At 41.5% G+C, this 11,767-nt stretch overlaps 1 protein-coding gene across 6 annotated transcripts in view; it reads left to right on the top strand.

The window, feature by feature from the left end:
- The first annotated feature begins 2,479 nt into the window (after positions 1-2,479).
- The window catches only part of RWDD3 (RWD domain containing 3), a 29,679-nt gene continuing 20,391 nt past the window's right edge, over positions 2,480-11,767 (top strand). For all 6 annotated transcript variants that reach the window (XM_044432380.1, XM_044432381.1, XM_044432384.1 and 3 more), the window contains exon 1: positions 2,480-2,570. In XM_044432380.1, the coding sequence (XP_044288315.1) occupies positions 2,486-2,570 (85 nt within the window). In that variant the 5' untranslated portion in view covers positions 2,480-2,485. The remainder of the gene's footprint in view (positions 2,571-11,767) is intronic.

Here is an 11,767-nt window from a genome sequence, read left to right as displayed (position 1 = left end):
TTTCTGAAGTAATATAATGGCTGTATTAATTCCGACTGTAGGTGGGGGAATTGCACTTAAAAAGAAGCCATTTCTTTGTAAAACAAGGACACACACACACACAAAACCCCCCAACCTCATATAATTAGGAAGTGGACTAGGCAAGATTCTTGCTACCTGCTGTCCTAAGGTGTATACGGCTTTGCTTCATTTTGGTTTACTTGCAAGGAGTGTGATTTCTATGGAAGACAGAATTCAAAAATGGTATTCCTCATGGATAGTCTGATGTGGTTTGGGCTGCATATGAGGACCAGGACAAAGAAAGAAAGAATTTGTCATTAGGGGTTACATATACAGGGAACTATTTGTTCCTCAGATCTTTGTTGCTTTAAAGCGCCATCCCTGACTAATGAGGGGACAACACATACATTGATTTGGAAGACATGGGGCCAGTTTATCTTTGTTCTGTAAATGGTGGCTTACTCCTGTTGCACACAACTGTCCCCCTCAACCAGTAATATTCTGACACAACCGCCCCCCCCACAGTCGTCTTTTATGACAGTTTTTTCAGTGACTGCTGATAGCAAACAGCTTATGTTCCAGTCTAGAGATGTTAAAACTCTTGCCAGTGGGAGCAACTTCAAAGTAATAAAACCCACTTTGCAACATTTCTCTTCACCTTGTTCTTTGACCTCAGGGTGGGGGAAAGAATTTGCATGCAGGAAATCATTGAGTTATCTTCCATTTTCTCTCTTTGTACAGCTGGACTGGTTGGTTAGCCATAATAACTTCTGGGGGCACCAATTTCTCACTATGTGCCTGCACAGTTACAAAGAATGATACAATCTTTGTTTAAAAACCTACATTCTGGTGCAGGGGTGCATGAACTTATCAGACTTTAAAAATAAAGCGAGCTGAAATAGCAGGATGACCTTCCCTTTCTCCGTAATTGGCTTGATGCCTGGGCTTGCGCTATAAAACGCAAATGACAAAGCCTGTGAGAGCGCCTTACAATGAGAATACTATGCTTTGGTACACAGCACTTGGAAGATAGTATAATATAGCAGACACTGCAGTGCATTCATTTATGGGGGGAGGGGAAGGGGGGAAATTCCAGCACAGCAGCACCTTAGAATTGAAAAGGGCTTTAGTGTAGTGTACCACAGATACTTTCAAACTGACAGATCAGGGAGAAAATGGCTAAGAACATAAGAGCCATGTTATGTAGACCAACCATTTATCTAGTCCACCATTCTGTTCACACCATATGCTTATGGAAAACCCCCAAGCAGGATATCTTCCCTCTCCTGTTTCCCAGGAACTGGTAATGAGAGGGATACCATATCCAATGCAGGAGGTATTATGCAGCCACCAGGATAAGTTGGCAGCCTTTAATTCATTGAATTCCCCTTGCAAGCCATCCAAGTTGGTGGCCATCAACAACTTGTGTAGCAGGTCCTACAATGTGACTATCTGCTGTGTGAAAAAGCACTCAGTGTGCAGTCCCACACATAGTTTCCATGTCTGCACAGACTCCAGTTGGGAATAATCTGTGCTCAGTTCTAATGCTCAGCGGAAGTTTATGAGCATTAGGTTCATGGGTGTGTAGCTTCTACCCACACTCTTTTAACTCCCCTAGCAAGAATATTTCACAGAATTTTGCAAAGTCACTCAATTTAACTGTCAGCTCTAACCCTAACCCTATTTCTTTTATGTTCCCATTTTATTCATTGCCTTATACTGATCCTGCATATAAGCTGGCTCGACCATTCAGGAAAAATAAGCAGTTGCCCAAGCTGGTGTCACAGTAGCACGTGTCTGTTTCATTGCTTACAGCAGGGCAGCCTTCCCATATAAAAGTGTGTTTTGTTTTTCTATAGCCAGAGTGGCATATTGGTTAGAATGTTGGACTGGGACTTAGAAGAGACACGTTCTTGACCCCATGCAGTCATGATTTGAGCCACTGACTCTCACCCTAACCTACCTCACAGGGTTGTTGGGAGGATAAAATGGACAGCAGGATTACATAAACTGCCTTGGGTTCCTTGCAGGAGAATAAATATAAATAATAAATAAAAACATGGACACTGTGCTTTTACATCATTCATTGCATTCGGGCCCAGCATTATGAGAACTGTCTCCTCCATGAACTTCCATACACGTTAGAGTTCCAGAAACGCATTTGAGTCGCGTTCATCACGGAGCTTCGGATGAAACATATAACCCGATTTCGCCACTGCCCGCCTACACTCATCTCTTCGGCGCATACAAGATCAGCACGCGTGCTGCTCTGCGCCGGCAGGATGCACCGCGGCCAGCACGACGCGGAAATTTTATGTTTAACGTGGGAACAAGCTCTCCGCAGCAGCTCCCGAGTGCTCCCTCGTGGACATGTGCCTTCCTTTCAATCCCAGCATCGCTTCGCCTTGCGACGGAAGGGGAAGCGCCTCTTGAAGTTCTGCCTTGCGCGGGCGCGAGAGGAAAGGGGGCGGACCCATCCTCTGCCATGTCGGAGCTGGCCCTGGAGGAGCTCTCTGCCATAGCCGCTATTTACTCTGGGAAGGATGAATGCGAAGTGCTGCAAGTGTCAGGTGACTGCGTTGCAATCGTGACTACCGCGGGTTTATCGTTGCATTCAGTACCTGGAGTTTTGCAGAAGAAGCCTTCCCAGTAACGACGCGTCCCCCTTCTTTTCCTTAAAGGAACGTAAGCCGGTTTATGGAATCCTCCTTTCCCTCTCTTACGCCCACAACAACTCTATGAGCTCGGTTAGTGACAAACACATGCGCTGCAGTCCCCCAAGACCTCCAGCTTCTGCTGCAAGGGAAAAAATGGTTCAGTGCTTATTGTGGAGCTTCATTTTGCCCTGATTCTCTGGGAATCTGGGAATGGGGCTTGTTTGTCTGGAACCACAGGGCCCTTGGTTCCAGACAAAGAAGAGTTTGTCTATAGAGTTTGAAGCTGCAGTGGAGAACATTTAGTCCAGCCCTGCTCAGTGCGTTTCAAGGTGGAGTTGCAGCACCCTTCGCAATTGGCTGGCCAGCCTCTGCCACAATTGCCCCAGTAAAGGGGAGCTCGGCAACTGTAGAGTAGTCAGATCCACTGCTGAACGGCTCTCACAGCTGGGAACGTTTATCCAAAATCTGCATCTACCTGTTGGTTCTGATTCTGTCCTTGGGAACAACAAAGAACAAGTCTGCTGTTAGAGCATTCCTTTTAGAACCACTGTGGAGTTCTAGAAACATGAACTAATAACTTTTGATTTTTGGTTTTCTTATATCTGGGAGTGGAGAAAACATTTTTCACATTTGAGGAAAGCAGGGTAATTAGTGTGACATGCAAATGAGTAGAGGAAACATAAGGTTCATTCTAGAGATGCACTTCCACACTGTCCCACAAATAGGCTCGCCAAGGCGTAGGCCGTGCAAAAGCAAAGATGCAGACTCCATCTCCTTGCTGCATTCTCAACCATTTAAGTGGATGTGCTTTCCCACAGGCTCACAAGGTTAACACTTCACAGGAAAAAAATGATCTCACTGTATTTTATTAAGGCTGGTGTGGGTGGCCAGCTGTTAAGGGCAGGAGAAAAGGATTTGAAAACTAAGCCTGTAGATTCATCCAGATTTTGCCTTCTTTATAAACTGCAGGACAGTTGGGGAGAGATAATTTCCTAAAAAGTGCTGTATGGTGATGTATTTTGGTACATTCTGGGTGCTTCTAGATGGAAGCCTTTTAGCACTACTGGTTATTTTTTAGCACTACATCATGCAGCCATTCTGCCTTTCCTACTTAATGGCCTGAAAAAGCATTGGGAAAATGCAAGAGGGCTATAAATGCAGGATGATGTTGCCCAGTTCACTTGTGAAATTCTGTGAATAAGGCAGTCTGATGTATAGTAAATTATTTTAGCTGAGACCCACCTTAAAAACAAAATATACACCCGTGAGGCAGCACAGACATTTCTTTATGTGCGCTTTCTTGTACACAAATGTAGCAGTTGTCCAGGATTTGTTAGGTAGTTGGTGTGTGTTCATTAAGGAGCAGGAGCTTACACTGGAAGAGGGTAACCTGTTTTGTTTTGAGAATCTTTCTCCCCAACTCATCCTTGTTTGGTTTCCTCTCAGTGCCTCTACTTTATTCCTATTATATTAAGGAGGGGAAAATCCTGATTTCCTATTGGATGTATTTTGTCTTTGGCTCTCTTCTACATCCCTAGCATGGGGATAAATGGCACTATGTACATTTTATTATGTATTTTTCTTCCTCCCAGCTCAAGTGTCTGTAAACATGCAACATGTTCCCATTTTGTTCCCTCTCCTCTTGTAAGCCTTGCTCTCATACCCTGCCTATCTGTCAACACCTGCTGGCAAGCAGAACCAAACATTCTCTGTTGTTTCAGGTAGCCTCTGAAGACCCCACGGCTGCTTTGCGAGGGTTTACAGTTGGACTGCTAAATATCTCTAATGCCCATTAAATATGCATCTGCTACATTGCAGAAACACTTTTAGCATCTCCAGATTGGCACCTTATAAATGGGCCTCTCTCTTAAAGCTTGGTTTATTTAGCTCACTGTTTCTCATATCTGTTGTATTGGAGATTCAGCAAGTACATAGCAAACTTTACCAGTGACCAAAAGAATAGTTCTTGAAAGCATGTCAAGGCCTCATGGGCTTCAGCTTGTTAGGAAGCACATCAGAGATAGTCATCTTGAAGTTGCTTTCTGAAATAATTCTATAGATAAGAGCTGCTTTTGCTGTGTGAATGAAAATATTTGCTTCGCTGAAGTGGCTACATGCTCCCCCCATGTTTCTCGGGAAGAGGAGTTAAGAGCCCGTGTGCATATTGACAGACTCTACAAAAATAGGAAAGAAAAACTTTCTAAAAACCATGGCAAGAGGCATTGTCCTTTGCTCTTGGACTGCTGTGAGGAATTGATGCATTATAGTAGAGTTGTAAGGGCTCAGAAGGCCATCCAGTCCAACCCCCTTCTATTGCAGGACACTTAAGTTACACCATCCCATTCTGATGAATGTCCAGATTCTTTTTGAATATCTCAAGTGAGGGAGAGCCCACAACTTCCCCTCTGCTCTGACAGTGGAGACATTCTCCCTGGTGTCTAGTTTAAATCTGATTTCTTTTTAACGTAAGTCTGTTATTCCTTAAGTCCTGCACTCAGGAATGAATGAGAAGAGTTCTTGTCCTTCCTCTTTTTGACAGCCTTTCAGGCACTTGTGGAATGCTATCATATCTCCCCTCAGTCTTCTATTATTGAGGCTGAACATGCCTATTTCTTGCAATCTTTCCTCATAGGGCTTTGCCTCCAGTCCCTGAATCATCTTTGCCCTCCTCTGTACCCTTTCTAAGTTTTCTGCGTCTTTTAAAACTTAGGCGCCCACAACTGGACACAGTACTCCAGGTGGGGTTTGATTAGTGCTGAATATGGGGGAATTGGTATATCACATGTTTTGAAAGTGATACTTCTGTTAGCACAGCCCAAAATAGCATGTGCCCTTTTTGCAGCTGTATCACATTGTTGGCTCATTTTTAGGTTGTGATCTACACCAACCTGAAGGTCCTTCTCACTTGCTGTATTGTTGAGTCAATTCCCTATTCTTTAGCAATGCATTTGGTTTCTTGTTCCTAAGTGGAGGAGTTGGTATTTGTTCCTATTGAATTTCATTCTGTTTTTCTCTGCCCAGCATTCTAACCTATCAATATCACACTGACAAGGTCAGGGTTTCTTATCTCTGTCCCCCAGAGTAATTGCTTTTCCATCCAGCTTTGTCTCATCTGCAAATTTAATTATCTTTTCGTGTACGTCCTCCTTGATCATTAATAAAAATATTGAAGAGTCCCAGTCCCAGAACCCTGTGGCACCCCACTTGTCAGCTCACCCCAGTTTGAGAATGTGCTATTTATGAGTACTCTTTTGAGTCCAGTTTTGCAGCCAATAGTGGATCTACCCCATGGCTGCACTTTTTGCTAGGGTAATCAGGATGTTGTGGGACATTCTAAAGCTGGGGTGCCACCACTGAGGAGGTTCTCTAGAAAGTTCAGTGTATCTTGGCAGGGGAGGAATTGACCCATATAATCAGAGGAGGATTTGACCTATATAAACTGTAGGGTTATTGTTAAAAAGTGATTTGAAATACTAAATGGAAAAATTGGAGGGAGTCCAGTGGAAAAATTGCAGTTGATGTGCCGCTTTCATTGGTGGCTGGACATCTTTGAGAAGGTGAGTGGTGTACATTCTTGTTAGAGCAGAATATAAGTTTTGGTGGTAAGATTTGCACTGTCAGTAAGGATAAAGTTGAGATATATTGGGAATTTATTTTAAAGAGTCCATAATAAAGAGAAATGGATAATTCTCATTAGAGATAGAAAATTTGGGGCTAGGTTTTGTTTTTTTTTGGTAGAAGTTTGGTGCTTTGTTAGAAGATTGCTATTTGGGAGATGAAGAGGTGTTGAATGTATTTTTACTAGACAGAAAGAGAAAAAAGCTTGGATTGCTATAAGGATACTTGTTTTGGTGAGGACCGAGTGAGCAATGTAATGTTAAAGCACTTGCTTAACTAGCACCAACGTTACCATTTGATCTATAAAATCTTAAATGGAGGTCAGATGTTTGGCTTAAATCCTGGAAACATGCTGTTGTTTTCCCCACAGGAAAACCTGAAAACCTTTTATCCGTTCCTTCTTCCTATACGTCAATTGAATTGACGCCACATATTTGTAAACATTTGGAACATATGTTCAGCAAGTAGCTGTTTTGGAGAAATAGCAGCTTTTTGTGTCTCTGCATCCACTTTTTTTGATTTTGTAGATCAGAATTCTCCTGATCACAGCGTGAGTTGAGAAGCTCCTGTTTGGAAGAGGTTATCTCCGAAGGAATATTCCATTGCGGCATTTTTAGATACTGAGAAGGCATATGACACTGTGTGGAGGAAGTGGATAGGGGAACAGATGGAAATACTTCATGTACTGTTGTCCATCTTTTAGGTCTATTTCAGTCTGTGGCTGTCAAGCTTACCCCTTTACTTCTAAGTCGTTATTACAGGAGAGTGACACCATTCTGACTAAAGTCCTAGCATTCATAGATGGATTTTTTGTCACCACTCTTTGCAAAGTCTTGATACTGAAGGCATGATTTTCTTGATATTTTGCTTTATGATAGGTCTGGGGAGCTTACAGGTTGGTCAGGAAAATGTTCTGAACAGAGACTGGGAATGAATAGGTAACCAGAGCAGTTCTTTTATTGTTTATTCCATTGATGAATTACTCTATTGTTGTTGTTATCTCTGCATCGCATTCATATCTTGCCTTTTTTCTTCTTGTGAGGAACCCAGAATGGTTTACAAAGCTCAATTTTATCTTCCTAATAATGACCCTATGAGCTAGGTTAGGCTGAGAGTCCATGACAAGCCCAGAGTCACTCAGTGAGTTTCCTGGCTGAATGAGGACTAGAATCCTGTTTTCCTGGATCACCAGTCCAACATTCTCACCACCACACCAGCTTTCCGTGTCCTATTATTTTATTATATTTATTAATATGAGAAATTAATTTTAGGGTGACTTACATAAATGCAGATAAAACAGAAATAAAAGCCAATAAAATCCAGGTAACTTAGATCAGCATCAAAAACAGCACACAACTCCATTTAAAACCAGGAGATTTCTTACAAATAAAACTACAAACAGTTTAAGATACAAACTGGACATGGTAGATATACAGCAGTTTTAATAGCTTGTGAGAGTAAAAATAATAATATTTGTCTGGTACCAGAAGGGGTTTAGGGTAGGTACCACTCAGAGTTTTCTGGGAAGGGCATTCCAGAACAAGGGAGCTACTAATGAGAAGGTTCTCAGAAAGCCCCCACTATGATCTGAACAAGCATGTCCCAGTTCTGGTAACTGAATTTTGCACTGGTAGATGTTTCTAGTCGCCAGCTGTATTCCCATGTGCAAGACGTTGCAGTCATCCATCCAGGAGGTTAGCAAAACATAGATCTTTGCCTGGTGATGCAGCTGTTTCACTCATGTCCTGCTTGGGCACTTCCCATTGGCATCTGGTTGGCCACTGTGGGAACAGAATGGAGTACTAGATAGGCCTTTGGTCTGATCCAGCACAGCTTTCCTTGTGTCCATACAACCAGACCAGGTGGTGCTCTAGGTGATGTAATAGGAACTGCTCTCTTAAGTGATATCCTGACTGTAGTAAATATGAGAAATCGTATCCTCAAGTGCTAAGCAAATTTATCAAAGCATGCTTCCAAATATATCCCTATCAGGGATATTATTTTCTCTGTTTAGGTTGTTTCAATTGGCTCAACACGGTTGTCCCCTCTCATCTCAGCTTATTTCAATTCATTTTTGTTAATTCATGTTATTTAATGTTATTATATTATTGATTTCACTGTTATCACTGGTTTTGTGGTAATTGTGGATTATATTGCAGTGTTGTATTTGATTGTTTTGTAAGCTGTCCAGAAAGCCTAATGGTTAATGGGGTGGCATATAAATCAAATAATAATAACCATAAATTGTAATAAAACTTTTTTACCACCAGAAAAACCTCTGGTGGGTGGCCACTTGAGGATGCAATGGAAGCAGAAAAGTAACGTTCAATTTTCTCAGGAGAAAAGTCCATTTGAGAAAAGTTTATCCTGAAGGCAGACAATTTGGCCCTGCTAGTGTGTAACTTATTGTGACATATGCTTCAGCATCGCATACATACACAACAGTTATCTAAAGTAACTAATTTTATTCTCTCTGCTATTGTATTAGCAGCAACAAATTCAGTTGAGTTCTTTTTTTCTGTCAGTTTTTAAGTCTTACATCTTTACTGTTAGCAGCTTTTGACACAGAACAGATTTTAATGGGTGTCACTTTCCTGTCACAGTTTTTTCTTTTTTTCTTTTTTGCCTTCTCTGATTGCAGGCAGCAAATTTTGATAGCAAGTGAGTGACACTAGTCAGAATTTGCTTGACTTGCTAAAAGGATTTCAGGAAATCCAAGATGTATGTTCTGTTATTGAAGAGTAATTCTGTCCTATTTTTTAAAACACACTGTTACTCTCCTTGCTATTGGGCATGCTTGCTTGTGTTTATTAAGGTGATATAACCCTTAACCTTTTTCACACTGAATTTGTTCGCTTTGTTACAAACAATAATTTCACTTTAACAAACATACTTCAATTCCAGTCCTCTGCATCTTTACCTGGAAGTAGATCCCACTGAACTTAGTGGGACTTGCTGCTAAATAGATAGGCATAGAATCGCAAATGTGATGCTAAGACCTTATTATCAATCAGATATTCATTATTTTTCAAAATTAAATACCAGGCACCCCTGGATGGGTTTGTCATCAGCACTGCGACACCTAGCAAGGGGAGGTTTCAAGTTTTCTCTCCCCAGCCATCATCTCTGTAAAAAAATGCTGCCCCACACAGCAATTCGCATTAGCAAGACAAACAACAAGAAAACAAAACAACCCTCATGTTGGTATCCATTGCAGTTTCTGCTCCCCAAAAACTAATTGCTGTGCAAGGTGAGGATGGCTGGGTGCTGTTTACAGAGGAGGTAGATGGGAAGGAAAGGATTAAATCTTCTCTTTCATGCATTGTGTTGCCCACAACTTTCCCTGTTCCTGATGCTTGGTATTTAATTTTGGAAGCAAAAGATGTGATTGCTAGCCCCTTTCCTGTCATAGTGGAAGAGGAGGTAAAGTGAGCACTGCTTTCCCTCTGTAGAAGGCCACATTAAAAATACTGGGATGTCAGTGAATGAAATATTCCTGGGGGAAAACAGCACATGAAGTGCTAATGTTAATAGAATGTGTGAATGGTATAGGGGAGTCTTTCCTGATCTGATTTCTTCCAGTTGTGTTGGCCAGCAACTCCAGTTGCAGTCCAGTACATCTGGAGATCACCAAGTTGAGGAAGGCTGGGAGACGCGTCTCTACACCATGAAGCTGGAGATAAACCTGCTGCTTGGTTTCCATGCTGCCTTGGAGTCCCCCATTCTAACCCCATCTTACCCTGTAGCTCTAGTCATCTGAAGGGCACTGGGATGAGGATTACTGGTGTAGGGTTGATTAATCCCAAAACAATTACTTGGGTTAGCCACGTATTGTTCTGGACAGGTTTCTGTACCGTTAACAGTTAGGCTCTCTCAACCATTCTTGTTCAGTGACTCAAACTAGAGGTCAGTTTAGTCCAGCATTTTGCCTTTCATAGCATGTAGCTGGCTGATCCACAGAAATTCGAAAGCCTTTTGCTATTTGCTCAAAATTTGATAATCAAAAATAGATGGCTTCTCTCTGCTGAGGTTCTGTTATTGATCCTTGAGCTACTAGCTACCCAGAGCAAATAGTCATAGGCTGATCTAGCCTCTGAATTTGACTAATACTTTACAAAACTATCTGTCTAGTGACCATTGTTTGACACCAAGGTCTGTAAACTAATCCTGAACAGTGTGGAAAAAGTATTTCTCATTCTTGTTGTTTTGTGCCTATTGCTAATGGACTCACTTGAGACACCTGCAAATCATATATAGAAACCTTGTGCAGACTTGGTACTGGTGGCCTAAACAGGATTGGTAAAAACAACCAAAAACAAACAGATATGGTATGTCTTGTGAATTTGTTTTCCTTTCTGTTTTCACCACCAGGACCAGAGGATAGCATCTCTCTGGAAGGACTCAGTGTACAAAACCCAAAAGGCAAATATATTTATTTATGTTCACATATTTGTCAAGGCAAATATTTGTTTGTTTATTATTTAGAGCATTTATATTCAGCCTTTTTTCCATGATGGTAAAAGGGCTGGATATTTTTTTCCCTTTTTTCCTTTGTGGAGTCTCCCCTCCAGGCATTAACTGTAACTAAACCTGCTTAGCTTCAGCAGGGGGATGGCATCACTTGCCCACAGACCATGCCCTTAGCAGTTCTACAGTTCAGTCTTATGATCCTGCACCAGTAAGTTCCCTTGCCTGCTTATGGCAGGCAAATCTATAGCTGGCGTACATAGGTTTGATTTGTGTATCTCAGATGGTTAGTCAAGAACCTGTTGCAGCAGCTTTCCACTTATAAAAACTGCAGATAGTGGTCATAGTCTTAGGGCTTCCCAGTACAAGGCATTTATTGTGTTCTTGTGTTTCCTCAGTCGCAGTGGCTTATGGGCTTATTTTACATGATGTTGGCGCCTTGCAGAACATCTCCCATGCTTTTCAACTATCTAGGTGACTTTTTAAAGGTTGTGTAGTATTAACCGGTTATTGTGCAAAACAATCACATGTATTTCTGTAGTTCTGCTTTGCCACAGTGCCATTTCATGGTTGTGTAACTGAACATACAGGAAGACAAAGAAAGACACCTCCCTGGGGCTGGGGGAAAACATATGTATAAAAGGGGCTAGTCTTAATCCTGGAAAGATTAAGCAGAAGCTTTGATAAAGTGGTGGGTTAAAAGTCTCATGAAAAGAAATTGTTAGAAGACGTGCTTTCCCTTTGTGCTCGGGAGAGAATGGCTTTCTGAAGATGCTACAGCTTGTATATTAACATGTAGAAACAAGGGAACAATGCTGCTATCTTCAAAAATTTACTTATAGAAATCCATGCAGATTTGATGCATTTATGAATCAGTTAAAACCCATTTGATCGATTAAAATGTTCTTACTTAGGTGACAGTCCTATTTTAGATTATATTTCACAATTTTAAATGTTTGTTAAAGGGAACTTTCAGAAGATTTTTTAAAGGAAAACATTTAATCGTGCCTGTGTATCGCCAAAAT

The sequence above is a fragment of the Varanus komodoensis genome, unplaced genomic scaffold, assembly GCF_004798865.1.
Source record: "Varanus komodoensis strain SLA01 unplaced genomic scaffold, ASM479886v1 scaffold24, whole genome shotgun sequence".
Classification (NCBI taxonomy): Eukaryota; Metazoa; Chordata; class Lepidosauria; order Squamata; family Varanidae; genus Varanus; species Varanus komodoensis.
Note: the sequence above shows the minus strand (reverse complement) of the source record. Positions and strands in the feature narration are given on the sequence as shown.